This window comes from Diabrotica virgifera, chromosome 7, assembly GCF_917563875.1.
Source record: "Diabrotica virgifera virgifera chromosome 7, PGI_DIABVI_V3a".
In the NCBI taxonomy this organism is placed as follows: Eukaryota; Metazoa; Arthropoda; class Insecta; order Coleoptera; family Chrysomelidae; genus Diabrotica; species Diabrotica virgifera.
The window spans coordinates 130,256,219-130,276,559 of NC_065449.1; the positions used below are offsets into that span (position 1 = coordinate 130,256,219).

Here is a 20,341-nt window from a genome sequence, read left to right on the forward strand (position 1 = left end):
AATTATCGATGAAGGGAGATAGAGACCAAATACGTGACGAGCTTCTTGTGCTATTGTCTAAAAGAACCTTGTATTCAGCTTTGAAATATTTTCTTTGGAGACTTTTAACGATAAAATTTTCTGCATTTAGTCGTTCATCCGCGGTTACTACCTTGCCTGACTGCAAGCGACTATTACTTCCCTTGAAACGAGCATTATGAACGAACCGAAATACATAGCTAACGGCCTTAACTAGTCTTTCATATTCAGAAAATCGCGAGAAAAATTCAACCCAGTCTAGCACATCGTCTATTGCGACGTGATGTGAACGAGAATGTTCCGTTTTTTCTTCCGGTAACGAGTCTAGTAAGATTAATTTTAAATTTGAGTAGTCAATAATCCTTTCTTGTAAGAAAGAAGGACCATAAAACCACAGAGAATTATTTGACAGTTCCTGAGGAAAGGAACCTCGAGAATTTATATCCGCGGGATTGCATGGGCCTGGTACATGATGAAAATGTACCTCTGGAGTCAATTCCTTAATTAATGCTACCCTATTCGCAACATACTGTTTCCATTTAGACGAATCACTGGCTAACCAACTTAATACTATCATGCTGTCTGAATATATGTGATATGAGCTAAAGGATAAGCCGTTCTCAAAAATCAGTTTTAGAGTTGCAAATAACCTAGCAGCTAACACTAGTCCTGCTAATTCTAATCGAGGAATTGTAATTTCCTTTAAAGGAGCTACCCGAGATTTTGCTGCGACCAAACTTGACGAGACTGATCCATCTAGATAAAGGGATCTTATATAAGCACATGTACTATAAGCATCCTTGCTGGCGTCTGAGAAAATATGAAGCTCCTGTTCTCGTATTAACTGTTCATGAAAATACCATCTCGGAATTCTACACATATTCAATGATTCAAAGCCATTGACCAACCTTAACCACTCCTTAATGATGGAATCGTCCGTGATGACGTCATCCCATCCAATTTTCAGTTTCCACAATTTTTGCATTAACAGCTTTCCCTTTAAAACGAATGGGTTAATGATGCCTATTGGATCAAAACACTGACTTACTATTGACAATATGCGACGTTTAGTAAGCTTACCTTCAATTAGATGACGAGGACTAGAAAAATAAAAACTATCTTCTTGCGGATTCCAATGCAGTCCTAACACTTTACTATTTTGAGATTCGTTAGTGTGAATTTCTACATTATCGCGAGCTACCAGATTGTTAGACATCAAGAACTCTGATGAATTTGAGTTAAACTTATGAAGAGAAAAACAAGCTGCATTCAGAACAGTAGACAATTGTTCATACAACACTTGCATGTCATTTAACGTTTGGGTACCGGCTAAAATATCGTCTATGTATGTCTGATTTAGAATTGCATTGGTAGCAAAGGGCATTTCATGGGCATTGTCCGCTATATCTTTTAAAACTCTTTGACTAATGTATGAACTGCATTTTAACCCATATAACAACCTTTTATACTCAATTATCTGCAATGGGTCCGAGGTATCATTGCGCCATATTATGCGCAATAATGCGTGTTGTGTGGGATCAATGGCAATGTTCATATACATGTTACTTAAATCGGCAGTAAGAACGTACTTAAACATCCTGAAACGACATATAATTGAAAACAATGACGGCTGCAAATTGCCACCATTTAACATTACTTCATTTAAAGCAATGCCGTTAGAAGTAGGACAAGAACCATCGTAAACCACACGAATACCTATACTACCGTCCGCTTTCTGTTTCGAAACATTAAAATGAGGAATGAAGTGTTGATCTTTACCTACCACGGGATGAGGATCTTTGACTATCTGTGAAATTCCTACCTTCAAATGATCATTTATAATAGAATGGTATTGGGCAAATACTTCGGGATTAGCAATCAGCCTTTTTTCAACATTTAAAAACCTTTTCTGCGCAATTCTATAAGAGTCGCCTAGTTTAGACGTCGCATTTTGAGAACTAAAGGGTATAGAGATTTGATACCTGCCATCCGGCAATATCTTGGTTGTTTCTTTAAATATCCGCTCAGCCATTTCAGCTTCAGACCCGGGTGTATGGATTATCGGTATTTCTTCAGCCTTCCAAAATCTTTCCACGAGAGTGTTAAGGCTTTCATTATTTCCCTCTGACACTAGCAACGATACATGTCGGTCCTGTTCTTCACAAGATGCATATCTCACTAGACCCAAATTTCGAGGATTAGTAGAATCCTTGTGGCGATGATATTTTCTATCAACTGAACCACCAACAATCCAACCGAACAAGGTATTTTGAAGAGTCGGGAGTCCTTTACCTAGGTGAAATATGCCATCCGAGAAAAGTTTATAACAGAAATCTGCGCCGAGGAGAATAGAAATTTCTGACCTAACGTGAAACTCATCATCAGCTAATCTATAGTCGAGAGTGATATTGAGCTTGGACATATCAATCTCTACCTGAGGTAACTCACAAGTGATATTTTCTAATACTGCACAATTAATATTTAAACTATTCTTTGTATTACTTGAATAAACTACGAGATCAACCATTTCTGTTGATTTAGCTACCCGAGACCCTACTCCTAGAACACTAGTTGTGTTTGCGTACGTTTGAAAACCTAGTCTTTCTACTAAGCTACTCTTTATCAAGGATAGCTGACTAGCCGTATCGATCAGCATTTTACACGAGATATAATTGCCAAATGCATCTGCTATTTTTACTTTACATGTGGCCAATAGAATAGAGCCCTTTTGTACTAGAGGTCTGCTAACAGCTAGCGCTGCTCGAGAAATATCATTTTCTCTATTGTCATTTAAAATAGTAGCACTCCGTTGTACCTGACTGTCAGCTGAAACTGTAGGAGATTGTCCTCTGGATGCATCAGCGAAGCCTCTTCTACTTCCCATATTCCTGTTGCCTTCACTGTTGGACGAATGGTGCAGGGACGAATGATGTTTTTTATGACATAAAGCACATAACTGAGACGAAGTACAATTAGCAATTAGATGAGAATGTCCTAGACAATAATTTATACAAAGCTTCGATCGTTTCACAAAAGACAACCTATCTTGAATTGAGAGTGCTTGATATGCGTGACAAGCGTAAATTTTGTGACCCGTATTATTGCAAAATGAGCATTTATTGACATATCCCGAAGATGGACTAGCTTTACGATTTACCACCGTTGTATGAAACGAGGCCTGTGTTTCCTCCTTTCTATAATGAGATTTATTCCTTTCTTTAACGTTTAGATTCTCTAGGTGAGAACATCTTTTATCTATAAAGTTAAGGTATTCATCAAGAGAGTCTATTTTTTCGCCTTTTCTTTCAAATTCTATAAACCTACGTGTACCAAAGTCTAAATGTCTATCAATAAAATTAATCAAAATCAATTGCAATAATTCAGAGTCAGAGAGAGTTAAATTATTTATAGCTTGCAACGTATTTTTTATCTGAATATAAAATTCGCGTACATGAATATGGCTTGCATTACTATTAAGAGACTTAATATCGAGTAATTCGTTTAATAATGCTTTTATAATATTATATTTATTTGAATATCTATCTTTCAAAGTTTTTAAAGCTATATGAAAGTTATCATTCGAAACTGTTATATTATTAATCATTTTGAGAGCTTCACCTTTAAGATATGACTTTAAATAAATAAATCGTTGTACATCGGTAATTTCATTATTATTTATAATAAGGGCAGAAAATAAATCGAAAAAATTTGACCATTGACTAGGGTCACCAGAGAAATATTGAATAGAAATATTGGGTAACTTTACACTAGGTGCCGTACTTGTCTTATTATTGACTAGTACTTGAGTTGAATCTATTACGGCTCTGTGCTTCTGAGGATTCATCTTCTCAGCTAGACGAGCTGATAACTCAGAAAACAAATCCTCCTGAAGGGACCTGTCCACAGGTTCTTGTGTGTCAGGTGTAGCTAAATCTATTATATCTTGATTTACCGAAAATTTATCAAAGGCATCTTTTAACAGTGACATTTTATTTTCTACAATGAATAAATTAGTTTCCGAGTTTAATTTACTATTAACCCATTTCTGAATTCTGGTCATAGACGCTTTCGCGGATTTGCAATTTTCCTTGGCCGTTTTAATATCCTTTCTTAAAGTTCAGAGAAGTACCTTCTTTAGAATAAATGTGTTAATTTATAATAAGAGAAACAAAGAAACTTAATAAAATGAGAGAGAAAATTAATATGACCTTTAATGAGTTAAATTAATAGCAAAATAAGCAAATCACCAATATCTATTCAGATCCGGCTCGAAGGACCATGTTATGAGGCTGGTAAATAGACCCCACTTTAATGAAATTGTTCCAATCTCAGGTTCTATAGGTGCTGGTTCGCTGAGAAAGGTAATTAGCTGATACCACTAAAAGTACCAGCGAGACTGCTTCCAAAAGGGATAAATTTAGAGCAATGAATTATGATAAGATAAGAATTTAACACATTTATTCTAAATCAAACAATGAAGGGGTGTAAAGTTGTGTTATAGAGGTAGCACCTTTTATCGGAACGACCACATCGAGCGTCATAGACGGGAGATGGTTCTTGATAACTGGTCCTCATAAGACAACTAACTCTCACTTATGGCTCCACGTGCCACACCCCGGGCAACTGCATTGGTCTGCAGGCTAAACTAAGTGAGGGTAGTCAGATATGGCGAAAACTCCACCGAGCGATTGCCGGTATAAGCAATCCCACACTTACTGACCAACGGCTTCGGGCGGATGAGTTGGTAAGTGGAAGGGCACTCTTTTGTCCTGGCGCTAAGAAATTGGCACCAAAGGCGAATGAATCAAGTAAATGACCAACGGCATAAGGATACAGAAGGCAAGGAGAAACCACTGTATTAAAGATCAAATTGGATATCTCTAGTACAATCATCATGGCTGTACAACGTACAATAAATTCTGGTACTGATCATGGACATCGGAAAACAAGATCCGGCAGGAGAGGTAATTCTCATGACAACAGGGCCTCTCAGGTCGTAACCCGGCGAAATCCCTGTTTTAAAGATGCAATAAATATTGGTACGTGGAACGTCAGAAGTATGTATGAACCTGGAAAAATGAACAATATTATACAAGAGATGCAAAGGTTAAATATCGATATTTTAGGTATCAGCGATACAAGGTGGTCGAGTTCAGGCAGCTTCGCGACAAACAACGGAATGATATATTTTTCAGGAAATAATGACCCACACCACAGATATGGAGTAGCAATTGTTGTATCAAAAAAAATGATGCAGTCTGTTATTAACTTTACACCAGTGTCTGATAGAGTAATATTCCTTCAACTTCATACAAAAACTGTAAATCTTAATATCATACAGGTTTATGCTCCTACTGCAGAAAAATCAGATGAAGAGGTTGAGGAATTCTATGAACAAATTAACCATGTTCTAAAATCTATAAAGGCAAGAGACGTCACAATTATCCTTGGTGATTTTAATTCCAAAATTGGGGAAGGAAAAAGCGGCAAATATGTAGGAAATTATGGTCTCGGGTTAAGGAACGAGAGAGGAGACCGAATGTTACAGTTCTGCCAAGAAAACGATATGATTATTTCAAACACATTTTTTAAACTCCCCAAAAGAAGGCTTTATACGTGGACATCACCTCAACATAACGCACAGAAAATAGTTAGGAATCAAATAGACTTTTTGTTGATAAATGAAAGATACAAAAACGGCATAAAATCGGTTAAGGCGTACCCAGGCGCAGATGTTTCCTCGGACCACAATCCCTTGATAGCGCGTGTAAGCATTAAACTTAAGAAACCTTCACAAAGGGTAAAACCAGATTACATAGATACCAGCCGCTTACAGAACTCAAAAATCAAAGAAGAATTAAAGCAACAGATAAATGGTAACCTAAGAATGTTGTCTACAAAGGAACCAACCACGCACGTGGAAAACAAGTGGCAAAACTTAAAAGAAGCCCTAATAAAACCCGCTCAGAATATCCTTAGCAGAGGAAATACGACAAAAAGACAAGAATGGATGACAGAGAAAATTTTAAGTCTCATGGAGGAACGAAGACAGTTTAAGGGAAAATGCAAACAAAAATACAACGAGATACACAAGCAAATTAGAGATGAAATAAGGTCAGCGAAAGAAATCTTTTACAAAAGAAAATGTGAAGAAATTGAAGAACTGCAATTAAAACATGATACGTTTAACCTACATAAAAAGGTAAAAGAATTGGCAGGTATACAAAAAAGGAAGCATCCCAATGTGCTATACAACGCAAATGGACAAATAATAACTGACCTACAAGAAAAGCTTACGACCTGGAAGAATTATATAGAAGAACTCTTTGCCGATGAAAGAGAGGATCATGATATTGGTAACATACAAGGTGAGGAAGGACCAAAAATCTCTAAAGAAGAAATACTATATGCTATAAAAACAATGAAAAATGGCAAATCACCGGGTCCAGATGGACTTCCATCGGAACTTCTTAAGCTTGTGGAAGATGAAACAGTAAATGTTTTGGTTGACCTCTTTAACTGCATTTATAAAACGGGAGAAATACCTAAGGAATGGCTTCTGTCAACTTTTGTGACTATTCCAAAGAAAACAAACGCAAAACTGTGCACCGACCATCGCACAATAAGCTTAATGGGACACACACTAAAAGTATTTCTTAAAGTGATACATACAAGAATTCACAAAAAACTAGACGCTGACATCAGTGATACTCAGTTCGGGTTTCGAAACGGGCTTGGAACAAGGGAAGCACTATTTGCACTTAATATCATGTGCCAAAGATGCCTGGATGTTAACCAGGATATATATATGTGCTTTACTGACTACAACAAGGCGTTCGATAAAGTTCGCCACGAACACCTGATGAGACTGTTGGTAGAGAAAAACTTGGATAAAAGGGACCTCAGAATTATTTTCAATATTTACTATAACCAGAAGGCGAATATAAGAGTAGAACGGGAAACAACCGAGGAACTCGAGATCAAAAAAGGCGTAAGGCAGGGATGCATACTTTCACCAACCTTGTTTAACTTATATTCAGAAGATATTATAAACAGAGCCCTTGCTGACCAAGATATAGGAGTTAAAATAAATGGCACTTTAATAAACAATTTGAGATACGCTGATGACACAGTATTAATAGCAGAAACCCCGGAAGATCTCCAAACACTGATAAACAGAATAGTAGAGTGCAGCGAAAAGTTCGGTTTATCACTTAACATCAAAAAAACAAAAATAATGATGGTGTCGAAATCTCCACAAAATTTTTCTGACATAACCGTACATGATCAAAGAATTGAGCGTGTTAGAAAATATAATTACCTGGGAACTGTGATTAATGAAAACAACGACAACTCTGAAGAAATCAAGATCAGAATAGAAAAAGCTAGAGCTACTTTTACCAAAATGAAAACAGTTTTATGCGGAAGAGAGCTAAGTTTAAATCTTAAAATTCGCCTGATGAGATGTTACGTGCTGTCAGTTCTTTTCTATGGAATGGAAGCTTGGACACTGAAAAAGATCGATACAAGGAAAATAGAAGCATTCGAGATGTGGATGTACCGCAGGATACTGAGAATATCGTGGACAGAGAGAGAGACAAACATGGAAGTGTTGCGAAGGATGCAGAAAGAAAAAGAACTTGCGCTTACTATTAAAAAGCGCAAACTGCAATACTTGGGACATATAATGAGGGGACAAAAGTACCAGCTACTACAATTAATTATTCAGGGAAAAATAATAGGTAAAAGATCCATTGGCAGAAGAAAACATTCATGGTTGAAGAATTTAAGAGATTGGTACAAGTGCAGCAGCTGCCAATTATTTAGATCTACGGTATCAAAAATACGCATAGCCTTGATGATAGCCAAACTTCGGAACGAGGACGGCACCTGAAGAAGAAGAAACAATGAAATTAAAGAGAAGTGAAAAATATACACATATATAAATAATTCTTCCTCTGTATGAAAAAGAAGAAGATATATACGTATAAATAAAATAATATGTACCTAAAAATAAATAATTTTGAACAGTAAACAAAAATGACAGATTTTATAAACTAAATCTAATGAAAATGTCCGAACGAAAACTACGAGAAAAACTACGGTATTGTATCTAAACTTACATAAATGTTCCGCGCACTAAAATAGTCCGTTGACCGATATGTCTTTATATTATGAGCTCATAAATATAAATAATGTCCTTACCTCCAACTTAATACCACTTGCCTAGGTATGACGAGAATTTCCACTCAAATTTTGCTACGAATCAGATGACCAAATTTACGATTACTAAATACTTAACGGGAGAGACTCTGGGTATTTGTATCTTCTATTTAATTATCCTTTATATTATTATGTGGAGAGAAACACAAATATTTGTCTCTTTTGGGGTTATTTTTCTAATTTCGTTCTTGAACGAGATGATCTGCTAATTACGGGAGATGAATTTTTTTTATATTGTCACTTTGACGTTTTTGGGTTTTTGCTTTACGTGACAGAATCATATTTTTGACGTCACTAGAGATGGGAAATGCCGCATATGTACAATAATATAAATAAGGAACGTACTTCTTTGAATTTTGTGAATATTTTGTGAGAGTTTCGAACAATAGAGATGATGGATATGGTGGAGTAGCCATCCTTTTGAAAAAATTAATGAAATTTTACAACAGTCCTACTTTTCACTTGGTGGAATGAAAATTGTAAAAAGGTAATAGAAGAACAAAAACTAGCTTTACGCAAGTTTAAACTACAGTCTAATATACAAAATTATATAAATTATAATAAATGTGTAGCGAAAACCAAAAAAGTTGTATTAGAGAGTAAGCGTAATGCATGGAGAAATTTTTGTAAAACTTTAAACAAAAATACACCAATTAAAGATATGTGGAATCAAGCCAAACGATTACAAAACATTTTTAAACCACAAGTAAATCCAGTGACGGAAGGAGAATGGGTTGAGGAGTTTTTAAGAAAATTATGCCCAGATAATATATTTTCAAAAATTAATGTAATGGAAAGGAAAAACTCTAAGCATCCACTTTCAGTTCCATTTAGTTTCTGTGAATTACAGATAAGCCTTAGGAATAAGAAAAATACTTCTCCAGGTATAGATAATGTACATTATATTATGTTGGCCAATTTACATCAAAAAGGAAAAGAAACACTATTAAAATTTTTTAATCAAATATGGATATCAGAAGATATTCCAGATAACTGGAGAGAGTACCGGGTGATTCCTATTCTCAAAACAAATCGGAATCCTGATTCAGCAGAATCTTATAGAGGTATTTCATTGAGCTTGTGCATAACAAAAACACTGGAAAGAATGATAAAACTTAGGCTCGAAAGTTGGCTAGAAAAAATCATTCTACTGTGGAAGCAGTGAGCCATTTGTTAACAGATATAAATTTAGCGCTTACGAAAAATTCTTCAGTAATAGCTCTTTTATTAGATGTTGAAACAGCATACGACAACGTTAATTTAAATATACTATATAACAAAATGATACAAATAGGTCTGCCAGAATGTTTCTGTCAAAAAATAATAAAATTGTATGACTGTAGAAAAATTTATATATCGGTAAATAATAACACATTTGGTCCAAGACTAGCGATGGGTGATTTACCTCAAGGAGGAATATTAAGCCCTTTGTTATATTTAACTTACACTTCTGATATAGAAAAAAATTTAAACTCAACAAAAATTTTACAATTTGCAGATGATATAGTTATTTATCAAGAAAACTTTAAAATAGAAAATGCAGTCAAATCCATTGAAGAAGGAGACAAACATATTAAAATATGGAGTGAATTACATGGACTAAATATATCTGATTCCAAAACCAAATTATGTATTTTTACAAGAAAACGAAAAGAAATACCTAATCACATCTTAATAAACAATATCTCCTATCCAGTACAAAGTTATGTTAAATATTTGGGTATTACTCTGGATAGACAGCTTCTCTGGAAAGAACATATAGACCATATAATTAAAAAAACAGAAAGAGGAATAAACCTTCTTCGATTCGTATCACACTTACGTTGGGGAGCAGATCCAAATATTTCTTTGTTGTTATTTAAAAATAATATAAGAGCTATATTCGACTACGGATCAATATTATACAGTGACGCATCACAGTGTCATTTAAATAAAATAGACAAAATCATTAATAAATCCCTTAGATTGTGTATAGGAGCCCTAAGAAGTACACCGATAAATAATCTACAAGTTGAATGCTGTGAAATACTGATGGATACAAGACGAAAAAAACTTGGCATCAGCCTTTTAGTTAGATTGTATGAAAAAAAGGCAAATTTAATTTACAAAATACGTCAACTGTTTTTAGCAGACTTGACAGAAAAATATTGGATAAAAAAGAAAACTCTAAATATAGTAGATTTATATTCAAAAATGACAATATATGATAAACAACTTTATAAATATGACTTATAAAGTTATACCCAAATTATAATATTGACTTTAATACTATGGAACAAGTTCAGGTATACTTTTTAAGGGACTATAGCAATTTGCCTCTATCTTTAATAAAATTAGTGTTTATCTCCGACAGTTCACAAATGTTCAAAGATTGTTGTATGGTATATACAGATGCATCAAAAAATATTGAAGGTGTGGGGTGTGCCTATTGGGATAGCAGTAATAAAATTAGTAAAATGTTCAAACTAAATTATATTATGAGTATATACACAGCTGAATTAATAGCGATAATGGAAGCACTAAAATATTTATCTAATATAAATCATTCAAAGTTTATAATTTATAGTGACAGTAAAAGTTCTCTAAGTAAAATTAGTGCTATAAATCCTAAATCAAAAGTGAACTACATTGAATTATATATAATAAATAAAATTAAAGAACTTCAGCAACAAAGAAAGTCTGTTAAGTTAGCATGGGTTAAAAGCCACTGTGGAATAACTGGAAATGAAATGGTAGATGAATTGGCTAAAAAAGCGGTGACAAAAGGAGTATTAACACATTATCTTTGTACGTCTGGAGATATTGAATCAGATTTATCCAAGGAGCTTAAGAAAGAATGGAAAGAAAGGTATATTGATGAGAACATAAATACAGGAAACCGAAACCACTACAGATCAATCAGAAACTATGTAACAGATAAACCTTGGTTTTCTAAAATGGAGTCGACAAAGGATATGACTAGAACCATATGCAGAATGCGATTTAACCACTGTCTTACACCATCATATATATTTAAACTTAATATAGCTGACAGCCCTCAATGTATTTGTGGTCAGTTTGGTAACCTACAACACAAAATTTTGACCTGTTCTCTTATTTCTAATAAAGTTAATATGTTTTTAAATTCACTGTATTCTTTGACTGATGTCCACCATCCCATTAATTTAAATTATTTATTAACATTAGAAAATAATGAGTTGGTATACCGACTATTGTATAAGCATATTTTAGATATTAAACAAATTGTAATTGTAAAATATAGAGTAAGTATTTCTTGTAAATTGTTATATATTAAAAGAAAAAAGAAATGAAAAAAATATATAAAAAAAATATAAAAAAATATATACATACTTATAAAAAAAATATAAAAAAATAATAGAAAAAAAAATATATAATAAAAAAATATAATAAAAAAAATATGTAAATAAAAATGAATGACGAACTTACAGTCCATAGTAAAAAGCTTTCGAATTAAGTAGAGGGCTAAAGAAGAATGTTGCAGTTTTTGCTATGGAACTCTGAGAACATCATTTAGAAAAAAAAAATAAAAAAAATATAACATAAAAAATTATTTAAAAAAAATATTTATTAGTAGAATTGTTTATTAGAGATTAATATTAGTATTAGTTTTAGGATAAGATACGAAAAAATTACTAATAAAATCAAAAATAGTAAAATTGGCGAATGGATTTAGTGTCCGCAGTCATATAAACCCAAATAAACAACAACATAGTTTTGTTACAAGGAAATAATTTATTAATAATAAAATAAAACTGCATATTTGTCCTGTTGTAGACTTTTTAGAAAAACTTACACGTGTACCTTTTAGCGTTCAAAATACAACATTTTCTCATTTGAAAGCTGTAAACAAGTTAAAAAATTTTGTTATAATAAATAACAGTTACAAGTTATTAACATTTATAAATTACTGCAAAAATAAGGGTTTTTTGCAATTATCTCGATCAATTGTTTATGTAGGTATTTCAAATTAGAAATTATTAAGATTTTCAATATTTATTTGAAACACTTCTCCAAAATCTACAAAGAACGTTTTATAGGCAAAAATAGTTACTTATGAAACAGTTCGTGAAGCATGATTTTTTGCGAACGCACGCGATGTTTAGAGCACGAGCGACAGCGGAGCGAGTGCTATACATCGCGTAAGTTCGCAAAAAGTACTTCACGCACAGTTTCATACAATATTTTATCTACGATAAACAAATAAAAAAACTGTAACTCTTCGTCACTGGAATTCATTTCTATTCTACAATTTTTAGAACTTTTTTAAAAATTCTAATTTCTTTCAAACTTTCAAAACTTTTGTCGTAATTTATTGCTGACAATGTCATCACCATGACAACGCGAAAGTTAAGGATATTTGATTATATGAAAGTGTGCCAAAAACAGTGCGAAAAAGTAAATCCCATTGAAAATACATTTTTACTTCACGCACACTTTAAATCCTTCACGCACTGCTATCTATAATGACAGTTTTCACAAACTAAAAACTTATACATAATATGAGATAGAGTAGATTAATAGTTATTTTCCTAACTAGTGCGGAAAGTGATACTTTCACGCATGAGACTGCCGTTGACCCGAACGACGCGATAGCGGAGTTCGGGCAAGCAGTAGAGTGCGGGGAAGACACTTTCCGCATGAGTTAGGAACAATATTTTTTCTAGGGCCGTACGTTTGGAAAAAAAGCCACAAAAAATAGAGTTATATCAATTTTTATTTAGAAGTGAAAATACACAAATTAATTCTTTGACAAGGTTGTCAAAACCAAACTTTCAATATAATGGGTTACCACGACGACGATATTGGTTTCCATGAATGATTCAAAACCATTGTAATTATCTATTGATCTGACTTTTAAATATTATGTCAAAATAATTTTATTTTATCGAATTATCGCGCTAATTTCATTAAAACATGAACACAATAAGATAAATTTAAAATAAATTAGTAAATAATATCTAAATATTAGTTTATTGCATGTATTATAATATATTATAATGCCATATTACAACGTATTTTACTTTGCGGGAAAGTGCAACTTTCGGAAACGAAATGCGTGCGTGAAAGTGACTCTTTTAGCACGGCCGTAGAAAAATTATATTTTACACTTTATAATCGTTTAAAAACAAAACAAACCAAAATTAGCTGTACGTCTTCAGGGAAATGTCGAATATTCAAACAATTGAATTAATGTTCTTTAGTTATGTCGAAATACGAAGATTTCAGTATAAATAATGAAGTTAAAAGGTGCAATATAAATTTCTCATGTTTTAAGATTTTAATATAAATACTATTTTTAGTTTGGAATTATCTTCTATATGAAAATAAGCCACAATCCTTAACAGTATTCACTATTTAGGTAGGTAGGTATTAGTCCCAAAATTAAATAATATAAAAGGACAAGTGGTCATAAAATTGATATCCGTATCTGCTGAACACAGTGTGTCACAAGCTAGTACAAGCAATTCAAGGATTCTTAAAAATTTACTAAATTCTATTGCCAAATCTATCCGCTAAAAAAATTTTCTGATAATTTTGATTTTTCAGTAAAAAAAGAGAATTCGCTAGATTAATTTGGAAACTTGCGAATTTTGATTTTTCGGTAGAAAAAATAGAGATTTCGTTAGATCGGTAGATTTTACAGGTATTCGGTAGATGTACCGAAAAATCAGTAGCTGTGGCATGTGATGATAGCCGTCGCAGCGAACATCGTCTGTCGGATGAGCTGTGACCGGGTTTCTGATAGTGCTGACGTGCGGTCATATACCGGAATTGCTAATTTATTGGCAATTATATAATGTCCCTGCGATTGCCACTTTTAATTTTTTAAAAATCTGTCGAGGAGGTTCGTTTCGTTTTTTTCATTCCCTTTTTCTCAAGAGTCATGCATTTAAAAGGACCAGGTGCATGAGTTGAATGAAAACCTTAATATACCATTTATTGCTGTTCCAGTTGGTCCTATAAAGGGCCATCATCATATGGGCGGCATCAACACCGCCCATATGGGCGTTGTAATCATTTACTACTCTTGGACGGGGCAAGGGTATCTTATGTTTAGCTTTTTTTGAATACCTCTCAATCGAAGCAATCAATTCTTTCCCTACATAGTTACTCACAAACTGCACATCTTTATTATCCACCCATTTCATAAACCTTAACTTATTGTTGTCTGCCTTCTGATACACTGTTCCTCTAGGTGTCATTTTAGTACTCTTGGGTGTATCTCCTTTGATCCTATTGGACCTTATGACGACTAGGGCTAGAATATCTTATTCATTTCTGAGGCGGTACACGAATCCAATGACGTAAAATAATTATCAAAGTGAAGTGTAGTAAGGGCAGGATTGGGGGGGGGGGGGAGTCAGGAATGTAAATAGAGAGAGAGTTAGTGCGGCGTATTTGTGCCCTCCTCAGTTGAACTCACCTCAGGTAAAATCGTTGCTATCGTCCCATACCATACCACAAAAGTTTATCAAAATTAATTACCCTTACATCCTTATCCTAAGACTACGAAACACATAAAGAGTTATACTTTGATACTTACTTTCTCTATAAATATATCTCTTAAAAATGACTCCTGAGCTGCGGAATTATCAGGCACTTCCTCCAGCGGTATTCTTTGGAAGTAAATATGGGCGGTTGTCGGCTTTCCTAGTAACATAGTAGTAATGGTCGGTTTATATGGGGCATCTTCTCTAAACGCAACTTCAATATTGTAAATAGCAGGCACTTTGCCTTTCATTGATGGGAGACTAGCTATGAACCCTTTTGTTCGGGGCAACAGATGGTGCTTTAGTAGTGGTAAATTATGTTTGGCAGCAAATTCGACAGATGCTTCATGTTTTTTCTTAGTAAAGCGAGTACCTTCTGGAAAGAGTAGTAGCTGGAATAAGAATATCATTTAATACATACATATACATATTGTGGCTAATATAGAGTAAATTGGAAAATCGCAACTATAGAAGATTATGTTATGCCTTTTTAAATTGCATATATATCAAGTTAAAAATATTTGATAGTGGTAACGCATTCATAACAATAGTACTTTTCGTATGGACAAAACGTTAATTTTTGTTTATACACTTGCGAGCAAAAAAATCGACTTACTGAATGAGTTGTGCTTAATAATTTCATGTTGCGTTCTTCGAATTAAAACAACTAATGTAAAAAAATATTGTCTGTTATAGGCAAGTTATAACTGGCAGTACCAGGTGATTATAAAGTGAAGGACAATAAAATAAGTGTAAATCCACTGCGAAAAAGTGATATTCGGCGTTAAAAACAATACTGACAATAAGAAAAACAAGTAAGGTTATATTGATAAGATAAATAAAACAGCTAGTTCTACAGCTGAAGTCCGGTTCAAATATAAAGCGGTGTTGCCAAACCTCAATTAAAGCGCATAATCTTTGGAAAGCGTAACTAAATAAAGTTTAGAGAGAAGCTAATTGCACTCAGAGGGGTGGATATTTCTGAAGGGATGAACTGGATATCAACCCCTATCGCGGTGCAAAGAATATTCTCGCAAAACTAGGGCAACATCAAGAAAAGTGAAATCTTATAAATATGACAGACTCGGATGATACGTATTCAGAGGGAGGAAAAAGAAAAGCAGAAACTTGGGATGATGTATTCAAAAATTCCAAAAAAATCTATAGATCACCAAAAAAAACGGGATGATTCAAACCCAAATGATGGATTTGCTAAAAGGACTGGCTGAGGATACCAAGGAAATAAAAAATCAACAGAAAAAGCAGGCGGAAACCATGAATATGCTAACTAAAGAACTAAAAGAGCTCAAAGAAGAACAAAAGGAGTATAGAAGAGAAATGGGAGAACTAAAACTAGCTAACGAAAAGCGATTAAAGAGATAAATCAGCTGCAAAACCAATTAAGTAATACGAATATAAGATTACAAAAATTAGAAGGAGAAAAACGAAAAAGAAACATTGTGATTCAAGGACTTCCAATTGACACGGACAATCCCAATATACTAAAGAATAAAGTAGAAAGTTTCATAGACAAGGAAATGGGAGTTAAAGTAAGGGTAAACGATGCAAGAAAGCTGGGAGATACAACATGTCTAGTAGAGTTGGATAATAAATATGAAAAGTCAAAAGTAATGCAAAATAAAATGAAGCTTAACCAGCTAAGGGACAAAATATATGTAAATGGCAAAATTATAATAATGGCTAGAGAGCAGCGAAACAAAGGAAAAATCACAAAAATAGGGTACCAGAGATTAATAGTAAACAATGAACTATGGAAATGGAACAAAGAAAGCGGACAATTGGAAAAAATAAAAGAAGACATCTCAAAAAACTAGAATCAGATGCAGACGAAGATGAATCGACAAAGACGACACCGCAGGGAACTCGGACACGAAAAAAGGAAAGCAAAAAACAAATTAATAAAATAACAGAAGAAATGGTAAAAGCAGCAACTTGGAATATAATTGGATCCTATCAGGAAGGAAAGCTGAAGCATTTAATAAACGAAGTTAGGAAATGTAAGTTTGATCTAGTAGCTCTACAAGAGACAAAACAATTGGGGCAGGGTAGCCAGGAAATAGACGACTATATATTTTTCAATAACGGAGGTAGTAACAGATTGCTGGGTACAGGTTTTATAATAAGTAAAAAAATTGAAAGAATTTGTTTCAGACTTTAAAGCAATTACGGACAGGTTGTGCACTCTCAGATTAAAAGGTAAATACCAAAAAATAACATTTGTTAATATACACGCACCCTCGGAGGAAAAGGGAATAGATCTGAAAGAGCAATTTTATAGCAAATTAGATGAAGTATATGAGGCTATACCCAGGTATGATATGAAGATCATTCTAGGAGACGCTAATGCCAAAATAGGCAGAGAAGAAATATTAATGCCCACTATTGGCAAGCACAGTTTACATCCAGAGACTAACGAAAATGGATATTTCCTGGTAGATTTTGCCAAAGAAAAGGGACTTATAATAAAAAGTACGTACCACCAACGAAAGGACATTTATAAGGGAACATGGAAATCTCCAGACGGCCGTACAGTCAACCAGATCGACCATGTTTTAATTGAGAAAAACGAAGAACACTGCATAACAAAGGTGAGAACATATAGAGGACCCGATATAGACTCAGACCACTATTTGGTCGGAATATGGATGAAACAATAATTGTTTCATCCATATTAGTACCAACTCTTCGAAACAAAAAGAGATTAAAATACTAAAGAAACAAACCAATCAGATTACAGACAGAATGTGAGCAAACGTTGTATGGACAAAATATTAACAACAAATTAGAGAGCATAGTGGATGAAAGGAATGTAGAATGCATGTAGGGAACATTAAAAGATGTAATTAAAGAAGCAGCAAATATTTCCAGCACCAATAACAACACAAAGAAAAAACAAAAAGAATGGTTTGATGAAGAAGGTGAACAATCATTGGAAGAACGGGCCAAGCTACGATTAAAAATGATAACTCAAGGAACAAGAGAAGCACAGGAAAATTACACTAAACAATGAAATAGAACCAAAAAAATACTACGAGAAAAAAAGGAAACATTATGAAGCTAAACTGAAAAATATAGAGGAAAGCTACAAAAATAATCAAATTAGGAACCTGTACCAAGGGATAAAAAATGAGAAACGAGGGCTCCAACCGAAAACTGTACATTATAAAGACAAAAATGGAGAAATGATTATGGGTGAACCAGAGATACTAGAACGCTGGAAGCAGTACTTTGATGAGCTTCTAAATGGACCTGAAGAGACAGACGATAATAACGAGGAAACAGAGGATACAGTAAATGAAATACAAAATCAACAGAGTGAAGAGCAGGCTCCGACTATAAGCGAAATTCAGAATATCATCGATAAATTAAAAATGAACAAAAGCCCAGGAAGCGACGGCATAACGGCTGAAATTATTAAATTTGGAGGAAATCAGTTAGTAGATAAAATCCATAAACTAATTAATAATATATGGGAACAAGAAATACTACCTGAGGAATGGACAGAAGCAATACTGTGTCCTATTCACAAAAAAGGAAATATGGCTGATTGTCAGAATTATCGAGGCATAGCGCTGCTAAACATAACGTATAAAATATTGGCTATGCATATTAAAAACAGACTAACAACGAAGGTTGATAAAAGCATAGGAGAATATCAAAGTGGGTTCAGAAAAGGCAGAAGTACTGTGGATCAGGTCTTCACACTACGAGAAATACAGGCTGAAAGTTACGAATATAATAAAGACACCATGGTTCTTTTCATTGACTTTAAACAGGCTTTCGATCGAGTGAAAAGAACCGAATTATTCACAGTATTGCAAGACATGGACGTTTCTCCAAAGCTTAGAATTATAAAATTAACTCTCCAAAGAACAATGAATAAAGTCAAGATAAACAATACTATAACAGAAAGCTTTGAGGTCAAACACGGAGTGCGGCAGGGCGATCCATTATCGTCTATATATAATGTTTAGCATATTACTAGAAAAGGTTATACAGGAAGCAAACATTAATAGAACAGGTCTGATCTATCACAAAAAACATCAGTGCTTGGCATTCGCAGACGATTTGGTAACCTTGGGTGGGAGTAAAATAGAAGTTATAGAAACAGTTATGAAACTCGAGGAGAGGGCAGCAACCAAAGGATTGTATAGAAATGAAGCAAAAACAAAGTATATGGAATGGACAAATAAGCAATTTGTTCGGGGGCAATACATAACAATGACAACAGCGAAAGGAACACAGTATAAATTCGAAGAAGTTGAGAGATTTGAGTACTTAGGAACTGTCTTCACAAGAGATCTTAACTATGAAGAAGAAATACAAAAGAGAATTATGTCGGGCAATCGCGCTATATTTGCTCTTAATGGGTTGTTAAGAAGTAAAAATATATCACGAAGAGCAAAACTAAGAACTTACAAGACCGTAATAAGGCCGATAGTAACGTATGCTTCTGAAACATGGGTCACAACAAAAAAACACCAAGAGTTGTTATTAGTTTGGGAGAAGAAAATACTGCGCAAAATCTTCGGTGGGAAAAACCTAAATGGACAATGGGTAAGAAGAACAAATAAGGAACTAACTGAGCTCTATCAAGATCCTAACATACTAGCAGTAATTAAGGCGCAAAGACTTACATGGTTGGGCCATGTGCAGAGGATGATTCCATCTAGAATTCCCAGAATGGTACTATCTAGTGCATTGGCAGGGAAAAGACGAAGAGAAAGACCGAGGTCACGATGGAGTAATGGAGTTAGAGAACATGTGAGAAGAATTAACGTAAGGAACTGGGAAAGAAAAGCGATTGACAAAAGGGAGTGGAAAAGAATAGTACATCAAGCCATGGGCCTACTAGGCTCGTAGTGCTTACATATTATTATTATTATTATTATACAGGGTGAGTCACCACTAACGCGACGGAAGATTACAGCGAAATGGTAAAAGATTTGAAAAAAAATTTTAATTAGTGGTTTGTAAGTTGATAAAATCTATATTTTAAAATTATTTTGAAATATACAGGGTGTCCCAATAAATGGCGGCATATCAAAGTTAAATGTTTTCTTATGAAACACCCTGTATTTTATTGCACTTTTTAATTGTTCGCAAAAAATAAGGTATATTTTCATAAGGCTTCCCTATACCTATGTACAGAGTGTTCTGAATTATAGTGACTTTTCTTAAATGTAAAGTTTTAAAAGAAGGCTTTTTCTCAAGTTATTTAAGAAATTATAAAAAAAATACTTTTACATCTAAATATTTGGATATTGGTTGAATGTATTTCATGATCAATTGTTACACATTTATTTACAGGGTGTACAAAATTTACAGTTGTATTATTGGATTATTCAATGTGTCATATGATTCTTATTTTAAATTGAACACCATGTATATTAATAAATAATTATACTAAACAAATCTACCTCTTTCGAATGGTATATGGATGTCCTATACCTAGGTGTCATAGTTTTTGCGTAATTTACAATTATTAAAATTCTTAATCTGTAAATCGATTTTAAAACAAAAGATGTAGTTAATTAATGGCCTTGTATGACATTGTCATTTTATGA

The 20,341-nt window shown here is 33.8% G+C and overlaps 1 protein-coding gene across 2 annotated transcripts in view; it reads right to left on the reverse strand.

Moving 5' to 3' along the window:
• The window catches only part of LOC126888143 (1-acyl-sn-glycerol-3-phosphate acyltransferase delta-like), a 491,980-nt gene that overhangs the window by 447,267 nt on the left and 24,372 nt on the right, over nt 1–20,341 (reverse strand). For both annotated transcript variants that reach the window (XM_050656146.1, XM_050656147.1), the window contains exon 2: nt 14,807–15,145. In XM_050656146.1, coding sequence (XP_050512103.1) covers nt 14,807–15,145 — 339 coding nt within the window. The remainder of the gene's footprint in view (nt 1–14,806; nt 15,146–20,341) is intronic.